We start from the raw sequence: 24024 nt of genomic DNA, 5'->3' as shown, positions 1-24024 counted from the left end.
ACATCCCTATCTGGACAGGGAGAGCATAACTACTGTTGTCTATGCTCTGGTATCCTCAAGGTTAGATTACTGCAATGCGTTCTACGTAGGGCTGCCTCTGAAGACGGTTCGGAAACTTCAGCTAGTGCAGAATTCAGCGGCCAGGTTGCTCACCGGAGCAAGACGGTTTGAGCATATTACACCGATCCTGGTCTGACTGCACTGGCTACCGATTAGTGTCCAGGCCCAATTCAAAGCGAAATTAAACATATTAATTCATCACTTAAATAAAATCCTAAGCCAATTAAATATCTGCAAGCTGTTTCCAGTTAATTTAACTTAACATATTTAACTAAATTAATCTTCCTGATACTCCTCCTCCTTCTGGTCGCGGACTCTTCCGGGTAGGTCAGCTAGCTCCGAAAAATCCATCATCTTCATCTGCCATTCTTCCACCGTTGGTAAATCCTGCATTTTCCACTTTTTGGCTAGTAAAATTCGAGCAGCAGTTGTAGCATACAAAAATAATTTAACATCTTTCTTGGGCAATTCCAAACCTGTTATTCCAAGAAGAAAGGCCTCTGATTTCTTTATAAATGTATATTTCAACATTTTTTTCAATTCATTATAAATCTTTTCCCAGAAGGGACAGGTCCACCACATATGATAAAAGGTTTCTTCCTTTTCTTTACATTTCCAGCATAGATTATCACAATTATGATATATCTTTGCTAATTTTACAGGAGTCAAATACTATCTGTACATCATTTTCATTATATTTTCCTTTAACACAGTACATGCAGTGAACTTGACTCCTTTCTTCCACAATCTTTCCCAATCCTCAAACATTGTATTATGTCCTACATCTCTTCTTTTATATATATATTTATTTATTAAGTACAAATTAGAAAACATACATATTTACAACAAAAGAAAATACAAAAGAAAAAGAAAATACATATAACCAAGGGGGGAAAATAGAGAATACTTTGTCTCTTTTCATATTTACAGTTATTTATACCTCTATAAAATGCTATTCACAATAAAGGAGTGAAATGAAAGATAAGATATCAGAAAAAAGAAGAAAAGAACAAAGAAAAAAAGAAAGAAAAAGAAAAAAATCATAAGTGAAAAATTTTATAAGTAGATAAGTATTTACTATACATAGCCATTTCCCATCTATATTTATATTCAGTTGTATAATTTCATCTTGTCCTTATCTACCTTAAATAAAGTGTTTTTTTAAAAAGACTTCCACCGTTTGTCTCACGCGTTTTTAATAATCCATTCGTCAGATCCTCTGTTCCTCATATTTTCCCTTTGGATTTCCTTAATGTCTCACTTTGTATTTTTTATATTACGCACAAGATTATTCTAAACACAACCAGACTTTTGTAGTCGAGCCCTGGTTTTGTAAATAATCATTTAAGAACTCCCATTGCTTCATAACCATAGTTTTGGATTTTCTCCTTATTATATCCGTCAGTTTTTCTAGTTCCAGGTACTCGCAAAGTTCCCCCAACCATTCTCTTTTTGTTGGGATGCTTTCTTCTTTCCAATAGCTAGCAATCAAAATTCTTGCCGCTGTTGTTGCGTATAGAAATAGGTTAGTTTTATCACATGCTAGCAAGGTTATGCTTAAAATTCTACAAGGAAGGCTCAAGCAGTATGTGGACTGAGAACTCCCAGAAGTGCAAGCTGGATTTCGAAGAGGCAAAGGAACCAGAGACCAAATTGCAAACATGCGCTGGATTATGCAGAAAGCTAGAGAGTTCCAGAAAGACATCTGCTTCTGCTTCATTGACTATGCAAAAGCCTTTGACTGTGTCAACCACAGCAAACTATGGCAAGTTCTTAAAGAAATGGGAGTGCCTGATCACCTCATCTGTCTCCTAAGAAATCTCTGTATGTGATAGGAAGCTACAGTTAGAACTGGATATGGAACAACTGATTGGTTCGAAATTGGGAAAGGAGTACGGCAAGGCTGTATATTGTCTCCCTGCTTATTTAACTTATACGCAGAATTCATCATGCGAAAGGCTGGGCTGGATGAATCCCTAGCCGGAATTAAGATAGCTGGAATATCAACAACCTCAGATATGCAGATGATACAACCTTGATGGCAGAAAGTGAGGAGGAATTAAAGAACCTTTTAATGAGTGTGAAAGAGGAGAGCGCAAAATATGGTCTGAAGCTTAACATTAAAAAAACAAAGATCATGGCCACTGGTCCCATCACCTCCTGGCAAATAGAAGGGGAAGAAATGGAGGCAGTGAGAGATTTTACTTTCTTGAGCTCCATGATCACTGCAGATGGTGACAGCAGCCACGAAATTAAAAGACGCCTGCTTCTTGGGAGAAAAGCAATGACAAGCCTAGAGAGCATCTAAAAAAGAAGAGACATCACCTTGCCAACAAAGGTCTGTATAGTAAAAGCTATGGTTTTCCCAGTAGTGATGTATGGAAGTGAGAGCTGGACCATAAAGAAGGCTGATCACCGAAGAATTGATGCTTTTGAATTATGGTGCTGGATGAGACTCTTGAGAGTCCCATGGACTGGAAAAAGATCAAACCTATCCATTCTTAAGGAAATCAGCCCTGAGTGCTCACTGGAAGGACAGATCGTGAAGCTCCAGTACTTTGGCCACCTCATGAGAAGAGAAGACTCCCTGGAAAATACCCTGATGTTGGGAAAGATGGAGGCAGCAAGGAGAAGGGGACGACAGAGGACGAGATGGTTGGATAGTGTTCTCGAAGCTACCAGCATGAGTCTGACCAAACTTCGGGAGACAGTGGAAGACAGAAGTGCCTGGCGTGCTCTGGTCCATGAGGTCACGAAGAGTCGGACACGACTAAATGACTAAACAACAACAATCTTTTGGGATATCTTTAGAATTCTTAGTAGATATGCCTCTGCCTTTTTTGTGTGTGATGTCCTTATCAATTTTTTTTCCCCGTCGTGGATCATGTCCCAAAAGGTTTTAATCTTTGGGCAAGTCCACCACATGTGGTATAACGTACCTTTTGTTCTGTTACATTTCCAGCATTTGCCGTTGTTCCTTTTATTTATTTTTGACAATCTGTCAGGGGTTAAGTACCATCTGTGGTGAATTTTTCTGAAATTCTCCGTTAATGAATCACACGCAGTAAAATTTATGTTTTTCTCCCAAAAAGTTTTCCATCTTTCCAGATCTATCTCATATCCCAAATCGTGCTCCCACTTTAACATGTTTTCCCCTTTCGTCTCTTTTTCTGAGGTGGTTTTCATTAATAATCTGTACATTTTTGCAAGTATTTTTTGATCGCTTTGCAATATTTCCTTTTCTAATTTTGAGGTTTTATTTTCAAATCCCCCCCCCCTTTTATGTCTTTTTCATATGTTGCTTTTAATTGATAATATTGTAACCAATTTATTCCAAATGTTTGTAATTGTTCGTAAGTTTTTAATTTAATATTTCTGTCTGCATCTTCTAATATTTCCCTATATGTTGGCCAAGTCTCTTTTGCATTACTCTTTAATGTTGTAGTTGCCTCCACTGGTGAAACCCATTGGGGAGTTTTCTCAATAATTTTTCCTTTTGTTCTTTCCCAGACATCCAATAGAGCCTTTCTTATTATGTGATTTGTAATTTTTTTATGTTGTTCTTTTTTGTCATAAAATAAATAGCCATGCCAGCCGTATATTTTGTCCCAACCCTCTAGTGTTAGGACTTCATTATGTTTTAATAATATCCATATTTTTATCCAACACCAACACGCTGCCTCGAAATACTTTCTTAAATCTGGCACTGCGAATCCTCTACTTTCCTTTGGGCCCATCATTACCTCTAATTTTATCCTTGCCTTTTTCCTCTGCCATATAAAATTTGCAAGATCTCTTTGCCAGCTTATAAAATATTTAGTTCCTATTACAATTGGAATCGTCTGAAATAAAAATAGAATTTTGGGGCGTATCATCATTTTAATCATAGATATTCTTCCTCCTAATGATAATTTTAGTTTTCCCCATTTATCCATACTTCCTTTAATTTCTTTCCATTTTTTAATATAATTATACTTAAATGAATTTGTATTTTTATTTGTAATCCATATCCCTAAGTAGTTCACTTTATTTTCTATTTTTAGTCCTGTTGTTTCCTCTAATTCCTTTATTCCCTTTCTCGCCTATATTTTTTTTTATCAATTTCGATTTATCTTTGTTCAATTTGAATCCTGCTACTTCGCCAAATTCTTTCATTCTTTCTAATGCTTTTTTTATACTTTCTTTTGGTGTTTCGGTTGTAATAATCACATTTTCTGCAAATGCTCTTACTTTGTAACACTGTGTACCAAGACATATGCCCTTTATTTCTTCATCCTTTCTCAGAGCTATTAATAGGGTTTCTAATATTGTTATAAATAGGAGTGGGGATAAAGGACATCCCTGTCGTGTCCCTCTCTCGATGTCGAATTCTTCTGTAATTTCGTTGTTTAGGATTAATTTGGCTCTTTGTTTTTTGTAAACTGCTTGAATTCCATTCATAATTCTTTTACCTAAATTTAAATTTTCGCAGATTTTAATCATAAATTTCTAAGAGACACTGTCAAATGCCTTTTCAGCGTCTACCAAAAGCATTGAAATTGCTTTACTTTGATTCATTTTGGCATATTCTATTAAGTCTATAATTATTCTAGTGTTGTCCTTTATTTGTCTGGCTGGCAAAAATTCTGCCTGATCTTTTTTAATTATCCTTTTTAGCAGAGTTTTCATTCTATTTACAAGAACTCTAGTAAATATTTTATAGTGTATATTCAATAAAGATATTGGCCTGTAGTTTTTTATAAGTCTCAAATCCATACCTTGCTTTGGGATAAGAGTTATCAATGCTTCTTACCACGAACTGGGTATTTCTCCTTTGTCTAAAATTTAATTGTAATTTGGGTGTTATTATTTCCTCTAATTTTTTATAATATGTTACTGAAATTCCGTCTGGTCCTGGCGATTTCCCATCCTTCATATTTTTAATCACTTTTTTAATCTCTTCAAGTTCAATATTTGAATTTAAAATTGCATATTCTTCTTCTGCTATATCTGGTAATCTGTTTTCTAATAGGTATTTTTGGATTTTCTTTTCCTCTTTCAATTCTACTTTATATAATTTTTTAAATATTTTATAAATCTTTCTTTGATTTGTTTTGGGTCAATAATTTCTTTTTCTTCATCAATAATTCTATTTATTACTCTTTCTACCTGTCTTTCCTTAATAAACCATGCCAGCATCCTACCCGGTTTATTTGCCCGTTCAAAATATCTTTGTTTTGTCCATGTAATTTTTTTCTCAATTTCTCTATTTATTAAATTCGATAGGTGGGCTTGTAAGTTCTTTATTTGTTGGAGGATATCTTCATTTTTGGGGTTTTTCACTAAATCTTTTTCTTTCTCTCTTATTTATCTATTTCCATAATATTAGTATCTTTATTTCTCCTTATCCTTCCCATTTGTTGTATTACATACCCTGCATATAGGCTTTACTCGCTTCCCAAATCATTTTTTTATCCGTATCCTGATTTTCATTTATTTCATAGAATTCTTTCAATATTTCCTTAGCCCTTTTAAAAGGGCTATGTCCTACATCTCTTGCCCAATCTATCATCACAGATTTAACTTGTTCATCTTTTGTATGCCACTCCAACAATAACTTATACATTTTAGATAATTTTTTATCCTTAGTATCCAACAACTCCATCTCCAACTTAGATTTTTCAAAAGCAAAACCTTTTTTCTTATCCCATTTATACAATTCATTAATCTGGTGATCACTGGGCAACAATTTTTTACTTTTTGAATGTTGTCTAGATTTCTACAACTGATTTAGGGTATTTTTGCACTGCTGAATCAGGAAATGGCATCCGTTTCTCTCCATCAGGTCAGGTTTACTGTAAACTGAATGGTGGGCATTGATAAAGGTAAGTACACGTAAATTGCATGTTGCTTCACCATTTTTCAAACTTCAGGGCTTGAACTTCCGTTTCTTGGAACTCCTGGAATGCTCAGCGGCAGGGAGGTCTCTCTTCAGAGTTCAACAGTAGTCAGCCATCATGACTGCGTCCCAGCGACCCTGATACCTGGTCTCCATCTCTTTCATGTCCTGATGGAATCTCTCCCCCTGCTCGTCACTCACTGAACCCAGGTTCTCAGGAAACCAGTCCATATGTGAAAATAGGTAGTGCATCTTGACGCTCATGTTGTAGCCCAGGTTTCTGAAAGCAGTCAGCATGTTGTTGACAAGTTCTGCGTAGTTTCTGGCCTTATTGTTGCCAAGAAAGTTCTTCACTACCAGAACAAATGCCTTCCACACTTCCAGTTCCACTTCGTTCATTGAGTTTCCGAACTCTGGATCTCTGATGAGCTGACGGATCTGAGGACCGTCAAAGATGCCAGCTTTCAACTTCTCCATGGTCAATCCTGGAAAAGCCTGGCACAAGTAAGTGAAGCAGTCACCATCCTTGTCCAGAGCCTTGGTGAACTGCTTGATTAAGCCGAGCTTGATGTGCAGCGGTGGGAAGAGTATTCTGTCTCTGTCCACCAGAGGGTCGTTGATGACGTTCCTTTCTTTGCAAGGCACCAATTCCTCCCGCACAGGCCAGTCCTTCTTCGTGTAATGCTGAGCACAGTCCCTACTATCCCACATGCACAGAAAACATGGGTACTTGGTGAAGCCAGACTGTTGTCCCAACAAAAAGTTCACCATCTTCAGGTCAACACAAATAAACCACTTATGCTGATCATAACCAATTTTCTCCAGCACATACTTCACCGCTTCATAGTTCTCCTTCAGTGTAGTCGAGTGAGCCAGGGGTATAGAGGCAAACTGGTTGCCGTTGTGTAGCAGAACACATTTCAGTGATCGCTTGCTACTGTCAATGAACAGTCTCCAATCTTTGGGTTCGTACTGTGGCACTCCAAGCTTGAGCAGAAGCTGCGCAATATCTGCACAGTACACCAAGTCCTTCTCTTCCGAGAAAAAACGGAGGTATTCAATCTGGATGCCAACAGTTTGGCAGAGTCCTTCAACAAGCTGAGGTCGCGAACTAGATCATTCAACTCCTTTTGGGGAAATGGATGTGGAACATCATCTTCAAGAACCACTACTTCTTCTTCATGTCCTTCAACACTGGAGGCATCTTCATCACTAATGTCAGGAAGTTCTCCGAAGATAGGCACTGGAATTTCATCACAATGAGCTACAGGATGACGTGCTGATTGAAGATCAGGATACTTCGTGGGGCGGCTGCCCCATTAACTTAGTTTTGATCCCCCAACTTTATGCTTTGCCGCACCAATTTACAGAAGATTTCAAGGTTTTATGACTTCAAACTGATCCCTTTTTGACATAATCACCCAGAACTATCGGACCTGAATACTTCTTGTCATTAAAATAATCATTTCCAATCAAAACAATTATTTGACATGGCATTTTACCCCCACCAACTTCTTCTAAAATGCTCCACACAAGCATACATGTGAACAAAAACATAAAAAAGACATGTGGCCATAGCTCAAAAACTTGACCAATGTGATTTTTGGATTCAGCGCATCAAATTCGTCCTAAATCAACTGAAAAAACGCAGACAACAAATTTGTTGTAGACCGGTGTAATGTAACCAGTTTAACTTATCTTTAACTTGATCAAATGGTTTTAATTTGTAACCTCCTTCTTCCAATAATAAATCATAATATCTCAACCATTTGGTATCCATATTTAGTTTTTTCTGGACCTTTGCCTCCATTGGTGAAAGCCATCTGGGAGTCTTTCTTTCTAAGAGATCTTTACATTTTTTTCCAAACATTATACAGTGATTTCCTAATTACATGGTTTGTTTGTTTTTTTCCAAATAAATCTTTATTTTTTTCAACATGTAATTCTTTTTCCAACAATCCTTATTGTCACATTATAATCCCTTTGACTCTGCCGAGTCCTGACTTCCCTCCCTCCCGACCGCTGGTATATACATCACATACTTTTTGCTTATAATATTGTCATAACTCTACTGTTTTACATTGGAGGTGTTATTCCAGTCCTGCTAGTGTCTTAATATTTTTGTTGTTCTCCTTTACATATTCAGTAAATTTATTCCAATTGCTATTGTATCTCTGGTCCTCTTGGTCCCTGTCAATTTGGCAAGTTCTGCAAAATCTATCATCTTCACCTGCCACTCCTGGATGGTTGGTAAATCTTGTGTTTTCCATCTTTGGGCCAGTAAAGTTCTTGCGGCGGCTGTGGCATACATGAACAAGTTCTGATCTTTTCTTTTAATTTCTTTAAATATATATATATATATTACTTTTATAGATTACAAAAAGAGAAAAAAAAGCAAAACAGAAAAAACAGAAAAAAGGAGAAAAACAAAAAGAAAAAAACAATACAATACAATATATAAACAATACAAAACACAACCTAAACTCAAAACTAAACACATTAAACTAAACTAAACAAACCCCACTCCCTAACCTTAACCCTGAATGGAACAAAACAAAAACAATTTAAAAACATACATCCTCTCTTTTCCATACTCTATCTTTCATTCCCCTGTTTCCTCGACCTCTCACCTCCCTTTTTGTATTCCACTTCTATTAATTGTTTCAGCAAATCCTTTCCATCTTTCTCCATTTTCTGTGATATTGTAAATAACGTATTTTTTAACCTTATTTTCCATTAAAACTAAAATACTTATATGTGCTTAACTCCTTATAACATTTCTATTAAGCCCATAAAAAATAAAAAATCATTCCACCATTTTTCTATCACTCATTAGTTTTACCATAAGTCTATATATAAACTTTAGATTTTCCAATCTTCTTCCACCATCTCCTCTCCCAGGTTTCGGATTCTGCCAGTCCTTTCCGTCAATTCCATAAAATCCATCAACCTGGTGATTTTATGTCCGAGGCTCTTAACTCTTTTCCAAGTCCCTTCTGCAGGTCTTCTTCATTTTCTTTAATGCTAAAGAGCAAATATCGGGGAAACTCCAACCTGTCAATCCTTTTCTTCCTTCTGAACAGATCAACTAAATTTCCATAGTTAAAGCTGCAGTCCATAAAGTATTTCCGGGTATATTTCAAAATTCCTCCAATTCCAAAGGCCCCCAAAACTTCAGTCTCCTCCAGGCCCGAGTCCATGTCCCAAAAGTCAGTTAATCCCTGCATAGAGGGCTCTTTCCAACTTTCCTTCTTTAATCCAAACCGGGATCCATTCCTCGGAGTCTGACTTTTCCTAGATTCAATCATAGAAGGCCTCAACTTATAGTCCTCAATTTGCTTCTGTAAAACCTCACTTGTATTATTTTATGTTCAACAACAGCAGCATTCTCCTTCTCCTCCACCATTTGTCCTGCCAAAGTGGGTTCCTGTACCAAGTCCTGAATTATTTCTGTGTTGGTGTTCGCTTTTTGACTCAGGTTGGTCACTTTCTGTTCCAAATTATCAACTTTGAAAGTCATGTCATCCATCTTCTTGTGAAGCTGTCCCAGCGAACAGCTTATCTTACATAAAACAGTCACAATGGCCTTTCCTGTCAACATTTTGAAATAGTCCAAGGTCGCTCTCTGGTTCCCAAACTCCTTTTCATAGAATCATAGAGAATCATAGAATCACAGAATCATAGAGTTGGAAGAGACCACAAGGGCCATCGAGTCCAACCCCCTGCCAAGCAGGAAACACCATCAGAGCACTCCTGACATATGGTTGTCAAGCCTCTGCTCAAAGACCTCCAAAGAAGGAGACTCCACCACACTCCTTGGCAGCAAATTCCACTGTCAAACAGCTCTTACTGTCAGGAAGTTCTTCCTAATGTTTAGGTGGAATCTTCTTTCTTGTAGTTTGGATCCATTGCTCCGTGTCCGCTTCTCTGGAGCAGCAGAAAACAACCTTTCTCCCTCCTCTCTGTGACATCCTTTTATATATTTGAACATGGCTATCATATCACCCCTTAACCTCCTCTTCTCCAGGCTAAACATGCCCAGTTCCCTTAGCCGTTCCTCATAAGGCATCGTTTCCAGGCCTTTGACCATTTTGGTTGCCCTCCTCTGGACACGTTCCAGTTTGTCAGTGTCCTTCTTGAACTGTAGTGTCCAGAACTGGACAAAGTACTCCAGGTGAGGTCTGACCAGAGCAGAATACAGTGGCACTTTTACTTCCCTTGATCTAGATGCTATACTCCTATTGATGCAGCCCAGAATTGCATTGGCTTTTTTAGCTGCCGCGTCACACTGTTGGCTCATGTCAAGTTTGTGGTCAACCAAGACTCCTAGATCCTTTTCGCATGTACTGCTCTCAAGCCAGGTGTCACCCATCTTGTATTTGTGTCTCTCATTTTTTTTTGCCCAAGTGCAATACTTTACATTTCTCCCTGTTAAAATTCATCTTGTTTGTTTTGGCCCAGTTCTCTAATCTGTCAAGGTCGTTTTGAAGTGTGATCCTGTCCTCTGGGGTGTTAGCCACCCCTCCCAGTTTGGTGTCATCTGCAAATTTGATCAGGATGCCCTTGAGTCCATCATCCAAGTTGTTGATAAAGATGTTGAATAAGACTGGGCCCAAGACAGAACCCTGTGGCACCCCCTAGTCACTCTTCTCCAGGATGAAGAGGAACCATTGATGAGCACCCTTTGGGTTCGGTCAGTCAGCCAGTTACAAATCCACTGAGTGGTAGCATAGTCAAGACCGTATTTTACCAGCTTCTTTACAAGAATATCATGGGGCACCTTGTCAAATGCCTTGCTGAAGTCAAGGTAGGCTACATCCACTGCGTTCCCTTCATCTACCAGGCTTGTAATTCTGTCAAAAAACGAGATCAGGTTAGTCTGACATGACTTATTTTTCAGAAATCCATGCTGACTATTGGTGATCACAGCATTCCTTTCTAGGTGCTCACAGACTGTTTGCTTAATGATCTGCTCCAGAATCTTCCCTGGTATTGATGTCAGACTGACTGGGCGGTAATTATTTGGGTCCTCTCTTTTCCCCTTTCTGAAAATAGGGACAACATTTGCCCTCCTCCAGTCTGCCGGGACTTCGCCTGTTCTCCAGGAATTCTCAAAGATGACTGCCAGTGGTTCTGAGATCACATCTGCCAGTTCTTTTAATACTCTTGGATGCAGTTCATCTGGCCCTGGAGACTTGAATACATCTAGACTAGCCAAGTATTTTTGTACTATCTCCTTAGTTATTCTGGGCTGTGTTTCCTCTGCTGAATCATTTGCTCCAAATTCTTCAAGTCGGGCATTGTTTTCTTTATCGGAGAAGACTGAGGCAAAGAAGGCATTGAGGAGTTCAGCCCTTTCTGTGTCCCCTGTTTGCATTTCACCATCTTCTCCTCTGAGTGACCCCACTGTTTCTTTGTTCTTCCTTTTGCTACGAACATACCCATAAAAGCCTTTTTTGTTGCTTTAAACCTCTCTAACAAGCCTGAGTTCATTGTGTGCTTTAGCTTTTCTGACTTTGTGTCTACACGTGCTGGCTATTTGTTTGAATTCCTCTTTGGTGGTTTCCCCCTTTTCCATTTTTTGTACACATCCTTTTTTAATCTTAACTCAGTTAAAAGTTCTTTAGATAGCCACCCTGGCTTCTTTAGGCACCTTCCATGTTTCCGTCTCATTGGTATTGCCTGAAGTTGTGCTTTTACTATCTCCCTCTTAACAAACTCCCAGCCATCATGAACTCCCTTTCCTTTTAGTATTACTGTCCATGGGATCTCACCCAGCACTTCCCTAAGTTTTATGAAGTCGGCTTTCTTAAAGTCAAGAAATTGAGTCCTAGTATGCTTGGCTGCTCCTTTCCGCTGTATAGTAAACTTCAGAAGAGCATGATCACTCACGCCTAATGATCCTTCCACTTCTACCCCACTAACCAGGTCATCAACATTGGTTAGGACCAGATCTAAAATGGCTGTTCCTCTTGTTGCTTCTCCCACTTTCTGGACAATGAAGTTGTCTGCAAGGCCAGTGAGGAATCTGTTTGACCTTTTGCTCTTGGCTGAGTTTGACATCCAACAAATATCCGGGTAATTGAAGTCCCCCATTACTACTATCTCCCTTCCTTTTGCATGCTTGGCCATCTGTTCCAGGAAGGCATCATCTATGTCCTCCGTTTGGCTTGGGGATCTATAGTAAACTCCCACAATGAGTTTACTATAGATCCCTTTTTAAGTTCATTATAGATTAACTCCCAGAACTCCTTGCCACAAGTCCACCACATATGAAAGTAATCTCTGTCTATTTCCCTACATTTCCAACATTTTCTGTCCCTTTTCCTATACATTTTAGCTAATATTATTGCCGTCGAATGCCATCTATACATCATTTTTAATACATTCTCCTTTAAAGCCATACATCCTGTAAATCTCAAACCAACATTCCATAATTTTACACATGCTTCCAGCTCAATATTGTGCCCAATATCCATCACCCATTTTATCATCGATTCTTTAACCTCTTCATCTTTTGTGTACCATTCAAGCAGTAAATCATACATGCTAGATAACAATTTTCCTTTACACTCTATTAGTTAAACTTGGAATTTCGACTTTTTATCCTCAAACCCATTTCTCCTTTTATCCTCACTTAGTAGATTATTAATCTGATGATATTGTAGCCATCCCGTTAACTCAGTTTCAATTTGGTCATATGGTTTCAGTTTTACCCCTCTCTCTTGCTATGGCCTGTCGGCTACGCAAATAAAGTCTATTGATTGATACCCCTCTCTCTGTTTTCCTGGTAATATCCTCGTATGTTACTCGTTTCCCTTCCATATTGCTTTTTTTAATTGTCAGTACGTCTACTGGTGATATCCACCAAGGTGTCTCTCCCACACTTCATATAATGATCTCCTAAACACATGATTTGTGAATCCCTTGTGTACCTTCCCTTTATCGTACCATAGGTATGAGTGCCACCCATACCTATTATCATGCCCTTCTAAGTCCAGGAGATCCGTGTTTTCCAATGTTAGCCATTCCTTCAACCAGACTAAGCAAGCAGCCTCATAATATAAATTCAAGTCAGGGAGGGCGAAACCCCCTCTTTCTTTTTTGTCTACTAATATCTTCATCTTTATTCTTGGTTTCTTCCCCTGCCAGACAAATTTTGATAAGATTTTCTGCCATTCTCTCAATTGTGCTGTCCCTTTGATTACCGGTATAGTTTGAAATAAAAATAACATTCTTGGTAAAATATTCATTTTTATCACAGATATTCTACCCAGAAATGACAATTTCAGGCTAGACCATGTGTCTAAGTCCTTCTTGATTTCTTTCCATACATTCTCATAATTGTCTTTAAACAGGTTTATATTCTTCGATGTCAGCCAAATTCCCAGGTACTTCACCTTTTTTAGCTACCATAATTCCTGATGTGGCTTGTAATTCTTCTATATCTTCTTTACTCATATTTTTTACTAACATTTTTGTTTTATCTTTATTTAACTTAAATCTGGACATCTTTCCAAAATCCTCTATTTTTTTGAGGGCTTCTTTTACACTATGTTTTGGGTCTTCCAGGCTTAAAGCTAAGTCGTCTGCAAAGGCTCTTATTTTAAACTCCTTTACCCCCACTCTCACCCCTTTGATTTCTGGGGATTCTCTCAGATCCTTATTTAATACCTCCAGGACAGTAATAAATAATAATGGAGACAGAGGGCACCCCTGTCTGGTACCTTTGGATATCTCAAAATTATCTGATAAGTTGTTGTTAATAATGAGTTTTGCTTTTTGATTCAAGTGTATTGTGTTGATCTCCTATTAATAACACTTTCTGATCTAAGTATTCTAACATTATTTCATTTAGTTTGCCATAAAATTCTGCTTCCGATAACTCATAAACTCCTATTCGATTCCCAAAGCCCCCATTTAGCAAACTATCTCAAAGTTCTACGTAATGCTAAACACCGATGGGCATTAACCAGGGCCCGCTTTAACGCTCTCCCGTCAGCTCTTCTAGAGGGACGATACAACAAAATACCGATCGAACAAAGATTATGTCCCTGTAACAGCAACGAAATTGAAACCATCGGGCATGTCATCTTATATTGCCCATTATATCGAGACTCAAGAAAAGAGCTGATCGAGCCGATTCTGAGGAAAATACCTCGTAGTACAGACGACACCTATATCAGACACCTCTTAGCTGACAAAGACCCCGAAATCAACAGGCCTGTGGCGAAGTACTGTTACATTGCAACAAGAATAAGACGAGCAATGATGACAGCAACGGAGTTCAAATTGCAAACATCGAAGGAACGATAATAAACAGTAGTGACATTTGAATTGAATCCTTAAAACCTTAAAAGTCGAAACTTGGTCATAAACATAAGTATCAATTTTGTGATTTGGCCATATCTCCACTGTTATCTGTAGTACAATAGTACTTATATTGCCATATTTTATTTTATAAATTGCTTGCTGGTCATTGACCGTATTAAAGATATTTGAATTTGATCTAAGTATTCTAACATTATTTCATTTAGTTTGCCATAAAATTCTGCTTTCTTTTCATTTGGCGCGTAAATCCCAACAAGTATCAACTTTTCCCCTTGAAACACAATTTGCACCATTTGCACCTAATTACATGGTTTTTAAATGCATTATGGGCCTTTACCTTGTCATTCCATAAATATGCATACCAACCAAACACATTGTCGAATCCCTCCAAATCTAATAGATCTGTATCTTCTAATTGCATCCATTTTTTAGTCCAGCAAAGTGCAGCAGCTTCAAAATAAATTTTTAAATCTGGCAGGGAAAATCCCCCTCTTTCTTTAGAGCCCATAAGTAATTTATATTTAATTCTGGGTTTCTTCCCCTGCCAGATAAATCTATATAATGCTTTCTGCCATTCTTTAAAACATTTCACATTATCTATAATTGGGAGGGCTTGAAACTAAAAAAGCATCTTTGGCAGCACATTCATCTTAATCACAGAAATCCGGCCCATTAATGACAGTTTTAAATTTGACCATATCGCTAAATCTCTTTTAATTTCATACCATAATTTCTCATAGTTATCTTTGTATAAATTCAGATTTTTCCCGGACAGGTTCACCCCCAAATATTTAACTTTTTTCACAAAATCTAGGCCCGTTTTTTCTTGTAATAATTTTCTTTCCTCATTATCCAGATTTTTCTCTATTACTTTGGTTTTGCTCTTGTTTAATTTAAATCCTGCTACCAGACCAAACTCTTGTATCAGCTCCAGTGCTTTAACTGCACTGGAGTCTGGATCTTATAATGTCAATACTAGATCATCAGCAAAGGCTTTTAATTTGTATTGTTTCGAACCTACTGTGATACCTTTGACTTGTTCATCCTTTCTAATCATACTTAGCAAGACCTCCAGGACTGAAATAAACAGCAGAGGGGAAAGTGGGCACCCTTGCCTGGTTCCCTTCTCAATTCTAATTTCCTCTGAAACCACATTATTTACAATAATTTTGGCTCTTTGTTCTAGATAGATCGCTTTAATACCATTTAAAAAATCATGGCCTATCCCCATACTCTCTAAATAATGTAACATAAAACTCCAAGATACATTGTCAAAGGCTTTCTCTGCATCAATAAACATTAACATTGCTTTACAACTCTTTCTTGCTTCTAACTTTTCCAGAATATCCACATAATTTCTAATGTTATCTTTCATATGTCTTCCAGGCAGAAATCTTGCCTGGTCTTTGTGAATGTACTTAGATAAAACCTTCTTTAGCCTGTTGGCCAATATATTTGCAAAAAAATTGTAATCCACATTGAGTAAGGAGATTGGTCTGTAGTTTTTAACATTGGATCTATCTTGACCCTGTTTAGGAATCAGAGTAATATAAGCTTCCTTCCAGGTTTCAGGTGCTTTGCCCCCTTGCAGAATCGAATTAGATACTTCTACCAGAGTTTGGATGAGCCAGCCTTTCAGTGTCTTATAATATTTCGCTGATAGACCATCAGGTCCTGGTATCTTGCCAAGTTGCATTGAATTTATTGCCTGTTCCATTTCCTTAATTGTAATTAAACCTTTTAGTAGGTTTTTTTATCCTCCGGAATCTGCTGCAAACCATTAATCTTTATAAATTGCTCGATTTTTCCCATATCCTCTTTACCCTTTTTATACAGTTGTTTATAATATTTATAAAAGCATTTTCTAATGTCTGCAGGGTTCTCTATAGATTTTCCTTCTGTTACAATGTTTGTAATAGTACTTTGTTTTTGTCTCTTCTTTAATTGCCAGGCTAATAATTTCCCACATTTATTTGCAGATTCAAAATTTCTTTGTCTCATCCTTCTTATCTTCCATTCAATTTCTTGATTTACTAACTGAATATTGAACCTGTAAAGCTTTAATTTCTTTTTGGGTTTCCTCTGAGCTTCTTCTCTTTGTCTTTTAGTTGTTCCATAATTTTATCTTTTCTCTCATTCTGTGACTTTTTCCTAATTGAGTTTTGTTGTATCAGAAACCCTTTCATTACAGCTTTGCTGGCCCCCCAAATAACCCTTGTTTCCGTTCCTTGATTTATACTAAGTTCAAAATAATCCTTTAGGGGTTTTTGGCCTTATTAACAATTGATGTACTTCTCAACAAATCATCATTCATTCGCCATCTGAAGGAACCCTGAACAAACATTTTCAAATCCATAAAAACTGCATTATGATCCGAGCAAGTTTTAGGGCAAATTTCTGTTTTTATTACTTTGGGAACCAAGTCTCTGGACTTCCATATCCATAAATAGTCAATTCTCGAAAATACTTGGTTTGCATCTGAGAAAAAAGTAAAGCCTCTTTCCATTGGATTTTATTCTCCATATATCTGACAAATCAAATTTTTCAGTTAGGTCAAAAAAAGTCTTAGGTAGTCTGCCAGAATTCGTAGCCTTTGATCTCTGAGTTCTATCCATCAAAGTAGATGCAACTCCATTCAAGTCCCCCATCAATATAATTTTATAATCTATGTATTCCAACAGACATGTTTCCAAGTTCTTAAAAAATTCCACTTTGCCATCACTAGGTGCATAGATTCCTAATAACAAATATTTCTCACCTTGTGCTGTAATTTCAACTACTATGTGTCTTCCTTCCTCATCTTTAAAAGGAAATTTTGGATTCCATTTTTCCTTAATGTAGAAAACCACTCCTCTTTTTTTAACTTTATCAGAAGAAATAAATTCTTGGCCCAATCTTTTATTTATTAGAGTTTTTCTATGTAGTCTTGTAATGTGGGTTTCCTGTAAGCAAATTATATCCAAATTTTGTTTTTCCATAATATGGTAATTTCCCCCTTTTTCTGGGTAAGTTCAAGCCATTTATGTTCCATGAATAGATTCTCAATGCCATATTGTCTACTTACGGGGATGCTGCCTCTGCTCCCAGTGGCTGTGAGGTTTGTAATCCAGGTTCTACCAAGTGCTTTTGCATAAATCTGTCCTCCTCAAGAGTCTTCCTTCAAATTTGAAAGATAGCCCCCCTGGAAATTCCCACCTAAAAAAGATGTTCTTTCTGTCAGTCAGGTCCCTGTACTGAGATCTCAGGTTCAAAAATTGCCGTGGAATTTCTTTAAAGAGCACCACCGATTTGTCAGGAATTTTAAGGCCTTTTTTATAATGATGTCCCAAAATGATATCTCTTTGTTCCTTGGTCTTAAAGACCACAATACTATCGTAAGCTGTTTTGGTCTCTTTTTTAGGGCCAAATCTGTAAGCTTTCTCTACCCAATCTTCCACTTCCTCTTTTTTCAGATCCCAGAAATCCACAAAAAATCCTATCAAAGATTCTCTGAGTTTATCTTCTTCCAGAAAAGGGACCTCTCTCAATCTCAGATGTGATTCTTTCACACTCAATTGGAGAAAAGCGATTGAATTTGCATTTTCGTACTGCAAGCGTTCCAGATCCTGCACTCTAACATTCTCCAGCTGTGTCAACCTTGCATCATGTGTGTTTATCTCATCTTTCACATCTTTCATGTTGATACTTAAATGTTCAATCTATTTCCCCAACTTATTTATAGAAGCTGTGTTACGATCTAATCCTTCTTTAATATCATTTAACATTGACATCACCGACTCCTCAAATTGTGGTGCTGCTTTAGAACCACGTTTCAGCCTTTCTCTTTCTGAACTCGTAGCTAAAGAATGTCAAGGTCAGTCACACAGTCGGGTACAATAAGGGAGAAAAACAAGTTCCCTCCACCAATCCCACTGCAGCCGGATCAGGAACAGCTTCCTTAATCTTTAAAACTCATTAAATCCCAACAACAAAAATGGCAAAGAGAAAATTTTCCAAGGCTCCCCTTGCTCTGAGGGAATCTGAAGACACTTTTTATCCACTTTAAAATGTTGCCAGGCATCGCAGGAAAGTTTATAACCAACTCAGTAGAGACAGGGATTGAATGTTTCCACTTCCATTGTGATGTCACAGTGGAGACTAGACTTCCCTCCTGGGTGGTCCGGTACCGAAAGAGGATATCTCAGACTTATTAATAGATTTCCAAAATAGCACAAATTATCCAAAGCCCCCTTTCCTCGGGGGGGGGGGGGCTAAATTGCTTGCAGAGTTTGAAAAGTTTTTCTTTCCTTTTAGGCTTTGGTCTTAGCGCACCGATTTTTACTTTGTTCCACAAAGGGGACCGACCCCTGTTTTTAAGTCTCCCTTTTCTTCCCAATTTTCCAAATCAAGTTTTTAAGTACTTACAGTTCCAACTTTCAGTCTCTTTTTTAATGAAGGAATTGGCCACTCAAGCTAGCCAGTCTCAGAGCTTCGCTGCTTTGAAGGAAGCACTCGTTTCTGCTGTGCTGCGTCTCCCACCCCGCTCACTCTTGGGGCTCTAATGAGCTTACCGGGGAGCAGGGGAGTCGCTAAATTGCACCCGCTGGACCACCAGGTCCTTAGAACGCCCAATCTGAGTTTTTTTCCGGGGAACCGCGACGCTCTCACGGTCTCCCCAACTTCAAAGCGCAAGGGCTCTTTCAGCCGAAAGAGGTCTCGACTGCCATAACTGTGCAGTCAACCGGAAGTCCTTGTTTTGACCTATAAAGCCTTAAACGGCTCAGGACCGCAATACAGGTGAAACTCAGAAAATTAGAATATCGTGGAAAAGTTCATTTATTCCAGTAATTCAACTTAAAAGGTGAAACTAATATATGAGATAGACTCGTGACATGCAAAGGAAGATATGTCAAGCCTTTATTTGTTATAATTGTGATAATCATGGTGTACAGCTGATGAAAACCCCAAATTAACAATCTCAGAAAATTAGAATATTAAATGAAATCAGCAAAACAAGGACTGCAAATAGAGCAATATTGGACCTCTGAAAAGTAGAAGCATGCATATATACTCAGTACTTGGTTTGGGCCTGTTTTGCATCAATTACTGCCTCAATGCGGCATGGCATGGATGCTATCAGCCTGTGGCACTGCTGAGGTGTTATGGAAGACCAGGAAGCTTCAATAGCAGCCTTCAGCTCTTCTGCATTGCTCGGTCTCATGTCTCTCATCTTTATCTTGGCAATGCCCCATAGATTCTCTATGGGGTTCAGGTCAGGTGAATTTGCTGGCCAATCAAGCACAGTAATCCCATGGACATTGAACCAGGTTTTGGTACTTTTGACAGTGTGGGCAGGTGACAAAGTCCTTCTGGAAAAAGAAAGCAGCATCCCCATAAAGCTTGTCTGCGGAAGGAAGCATGAAGTGCTCCAAAATCTCCTGGTAGACAGCTGCGTTGACCCTGGACTTAATGAAGCACAGTGGACCAACACCAGCTGATGGCATGTCTCCCCAAATCAACACTTCACACTGGACTTCAAGCATTTGGCATTGGAAACTTCACACTGGACTTCAAGCATCTGGCATTGTGTGCCTCCCCATTCTTCCTCCAGACTCTGGGTCCTTGGTTTCCAAATGAGATGCAAAAGTTGCTCTCGTTAGAAAAGAGGACTTGGGACCACTGAGCAACAGACTAGTTCTTTTTTTTCTTTCTTTAGCCTAGGCAAGATTCTTCTGACGCTGTTTCTTGTTCAGGAGCAGCTTGACAAGAGGAATACAACATTTGAAGCCCATCTCCAGGAGCCGTCTGTGTGTGGTGGCTCTTGATGCACTAACTCCAGCCTCAGTCCACTCCTTGTGAAAGTCTCCAACACATTTGAATGGTCTTTTCCCGACAATCCTCTCCAGGCTGTGGTCATCCCTGCTGTTGTGCACCTTTTTCTTCCACACTTTCCCCTTCTGCATAACTTTCCATTGATGTGCTTTGATACAACACTTTGGAAACACCCAACTTCTTCTGCAATCACCGTTTGAGGCTTTCCCTCCTTATGGAGGGTCTCAATGATGGCTTTCTGCACAACTGTCAGGTCAGCAGCCTTCCCCATGATTGTGCTTCCTACTGAACCCATTGCAGGTGTTATGGATTGAATAGCTACTGCACCTTTTCACAATATTCTAATTTTCTGAGATTGTTAATTTGGGGTTTTTATCAGCTGTACCCCATAATCATCAGAATTATTACAAATAAAGGCTTGGCATATCTTGCTTTGCATGTCATGAGTCTATCTCATATATTAGTTTCACCTTTTAAGTTGAATTACTGAAATAAATGAACTTTTCCACGATATTCTAATTTTCCAAGTTTCACCTGTACTTCGTGAACCACCTCTTTCCATATGAACCTTCCCGGACCCTGTGATAATCTTCTGAGGCCCTTCTTTGTGTGCCTCCTCAAGAGGTTTGGAGGGTGGCAACACAAGAATGGGGATTTCTCAGTAGTGGCTTTTTTCAGGGTTTTTATTGGGTTATTGCTTTTATTTTTATTTTATATACTGTGATCTTTTTATGTGAACCGCCCTGAGACCTCCGGGTATAGAAATTCAATAAATAATAATTAATAATAATAATCAGACAAAAAGAAATTTGTGAGGCAGCCAGGGCTTCCTTATTCCTATTTGTGTATATGTGTGATATTTTTCAGGACAGTGGACTATATCCAGAGTTTTCTGTCCATGAGTGCAAGGGCTCTTGCACTAGTGGATGGGCGAGTTTCAGTTTAGTGCAGTGGAGGAATCCAGTTCAGCAGCTGCATTCGCAGAAGCTCATTGAACAGTAGACTGTTCCTTCTGTTGCTTCTGTTGCAGGGCAAACGTGGCAGCAAACTGCTTGATCTTTCTCTTGCATCACAGTGTTCTGCTGGTGCAAAACGTTTCGGCTGCAGAACAAGTATACCTTTGTTACTTTAAATTAGCACTTCATTGGATAAAACCCACAATGAATGAATGAACATTTGGCTGAAATCAGTCATAGGGTTTGAAGAACATGGGTGGGGAACCAAAACGTGGGGAACCTGTGGCCCTCCCGGTGTTAAGAACATAAAAAGAAGAGCTTGCTGGATGTGGTCCCTGGCTACTGGCCCATCCAGTCCAGCATCCTGGTCTCACAGTGGCCAACCAGATGCCCGAGGGAAACTGGCAAGCAGGACCCAAGCAAAGGAGCCCTTTCTCCTCCTGCAGTTTCCAGCAACTGGTATTCAGAGCCACCAGCTGTGGAGGCAGAGCAGAGCCATTATGTGTTGCAGGACCACCCTCCCTGACCATTGGCCCATGCTGACTGAGGCTGGGGGAAGCTGGAGTCCAACAACACCTCAAGGGCCCCAGGATGTGGGGGAAGGTGGATGTGGAGTGTCCAAGGGGTCCTGGCTTGGGTATGGCTTACGGTGATCTTCTTCCCCCAGGTACCTTCTGTGCTCTGGACATCTGCCTGTCTCAACTGCAGGATGTGGGCACGCTGAACGTGCAGCAGACAGTGGTGCGGATGAGGACGCAGCGAGCTTTCAGCATCCAGACCCCCGAGCAGTACTACTTCTGCTACTTGGCCATCATTGAGCATGCGCAGAGAGAGAACCTGCTCCCTTCCTCCTATGCCTGGGCAGGGAAGGAAAAGAGCTAATAGGAATCCTGGCCCAGCGGCCACAGAGCAGCAGGGACCAGGCCAAACCCTGTTTCCTCCCTTCCTCCCTCTTGACCAAACCAGATTCGTCAGCATCTTCAGATGCAGCTTTGCCCAGAACACTGATTTGAGCCAATTTTTCTGCCGCTGAGGCTATCAGAAACTTTCTGTTTGACTAGCTGGCTAGCTCAAGTCGCAACTAGTAGCCGTGGGCTATGAAGGCTTGCATTCTCCAAGACTAGCACCCTTGATTGAACTGTGCCTTATTAAAAAAAGAACAAACCAAACTTTCGGCCCTGACTTGCCACTGGAGGCAAACAGGGAGAAGATGGAACTCCTTGCCATGTCAGTGTCCTCCACCTTCTGGAGACAGAGGGGGTGCTGCTTTCCTGGTTCTGATGCAGAAGGGGACCCTTTCCAGTTATATCCAAGGCCAAGATAGAAGAAGATTTCCGTCTTGCCCACCACTGAATCTAGGTGTTTCCTTGTCTGTATGTACTTAATACACACTCCTCGTTCAAAGATGTAGCCAGTATTCTCTTTGCATAAATACGATGCAGAGTCCTAATATCTTACAGGGACCTTTTGTATTGAGTGGCAGCATCAGTGTTATGAATTATGTTAATGGTTCTTGTCTGCCCAGCCTGCCCAAGGTTGGTCTTGCCCACTGTGCCATCCCAGTTCACCCACTGATGTAGCTTCAACATACACACACTTGCAAGGGCACACCTGTTGTGCAGAGGCGTACAGGTTGCGTGCAAGTTGTGATGTCGTATCACACAAATGCCGCAGTGCCTGGTGTGTGTGTGTGTCCATGTGATGTTGCCACAGCAGGATGCACCCTTAACCTGCAAGGATCCTCCGTGCCACATCCCAGTGGGATTCTTCTCCCCTGCCTTCACCTTTCTTGCCTGTGATTGTATCTTAAGCCTGCAGAAAAGGTTATTAGCTGGGGTGCAGATCTGTGGGTCTCTTTTCCTGCGATGTGGGGCGGGGCATGTGGAACACACTTGCAGTTTTGCTGCTAGCCAGGAATGCTAGGCAGTTGTTGGTACGAAGGACTCAGCAGGGGACAGTGTGGATGTGAGTGGCCAAATAAGTGGGGCTTAACCCCCAAACATCTGGGAGAAGGGAGGTAGAGGAAAGAGACTTGATATCGGGCCTCAGATCTGTTCTCTTCCACAAAACCTTGAAAGCCAATTTTGTTTAAGTGGGGGAATTCTTCCTCTCTACATCCAGTTCTTTCTCCTTGCGCAGCCTGCCAGTGACAAGACTGGGAGCTCCTGTTTTCTTAAAGCAGGCTGACAGCCACCCTCCACCCCAATTTCTGCTTGGAGAGGAGGAGGGTGGCATCTGAGCTGCTCTCAGTAACTTTATACTGGAATAAGCTCTTTTGAATGCGCATATTTTTTATTTTTTACAATCCCTTTTTCTTTCTTTCTCTCCCTCTCTTTCTCAGTTTTGTATTTAACATTAACTTGATCAAGTCCGAATTGGAGATAACTGTAAATGTTCCTATTTGCTATTGTATGGCGATTTCTTTCTCTCCCTCCCTCTCTCTCTCTCTCTCTCTTGTATTTGCAAATAAATATACCTACAACCCACACCTTCACTGCCGTCTCATTTGTTGCGTTGGTTTAAAGTAGAGGTGGTGAAAGTCAAGCCCCAGGGGCCAGTCAGCCTGCCTGTTATGACTCTTCCCCAGGCCCCCTCCATTCTCATACTTCCGGCGCTGGTTTTGCCTGACAGGAACAGGCCCTTGAGCTGTGATAATGCTTCCTGCTTTCCTGTATGAAGCAGGGTGCGGAGAGTTGGAGACGCCTCTAGTGCTTTGGCCTGGCTCCCATAGCAAGTTCCGAGTTGCATCTGTTTGCTCCACCCCCTTTGCCTCCGGCCTCACCCAGCCTGGCATACAGCTTTCCAAAAACTGATGAGAGTGTGTGCTCCTCAAGCTGGAAAAACATTACTTGGCCCTCAGTTAAAGCATGTGAATGACTGGGAGATTCCTGGTGTGGGTCAGTTTCTGGTACCAGCTTAAACTGTCGTGGTTTCTTTCCCAATTTCAGTTTTGCACTGAACATCTCTCAAAAATAGTTGATTTGTTTA

At 39.7% G+C, this 24024-nt stretch overlaps 1 protein-coding gene across 2 annotated transcripts in view; it reads left to right on the top strand.

Annotated features, from left to right (window-relative positions):
- The window catches only part of PTPN9 (protein tyrosine phosphatase non-receptor type 9), a 62744-nt gene extending 39222 nt beyond the window's left edge, over nucleotides 1-23522 (top strand). For both annotated transcript variants that reach the window (XM_080980769.1, XM_080980768.1), the window contains exon 13: nucleotides 21704-23522. In XM_080980769.1, coding sequence (XP_080836895.1) covers nucleotides 21704-21918 — 215 coding nt within the window. In that variant the 3' untranslated portion in view covers nucleotides 21919-23522. The remainder of the gene's footprint in view (nucleotides 1-21703) is intronic.
- The last annotated feature ends 502 nt before the right edge of the window (nucleotides 23523-24024 follow it).

Source organism: Podarcis pityusensis (assembly GCF_964106645.2).
Source record: "Podarcis pityusensis genome assembly, chromosome: 14".
Classification (NCBI taxonomy): domain Eukaryota; kingdom Metazoa; phylum Chordata; class Lepidosauria; order Squamata; family Lacertidae; genus Podarcis; species Podarcis pityusensis.
The sequence above is the reverse complement of the archived record's forward strand: the minus strand, read 5'-3'. Positions and strand labels throughout refer to the sequence as shown.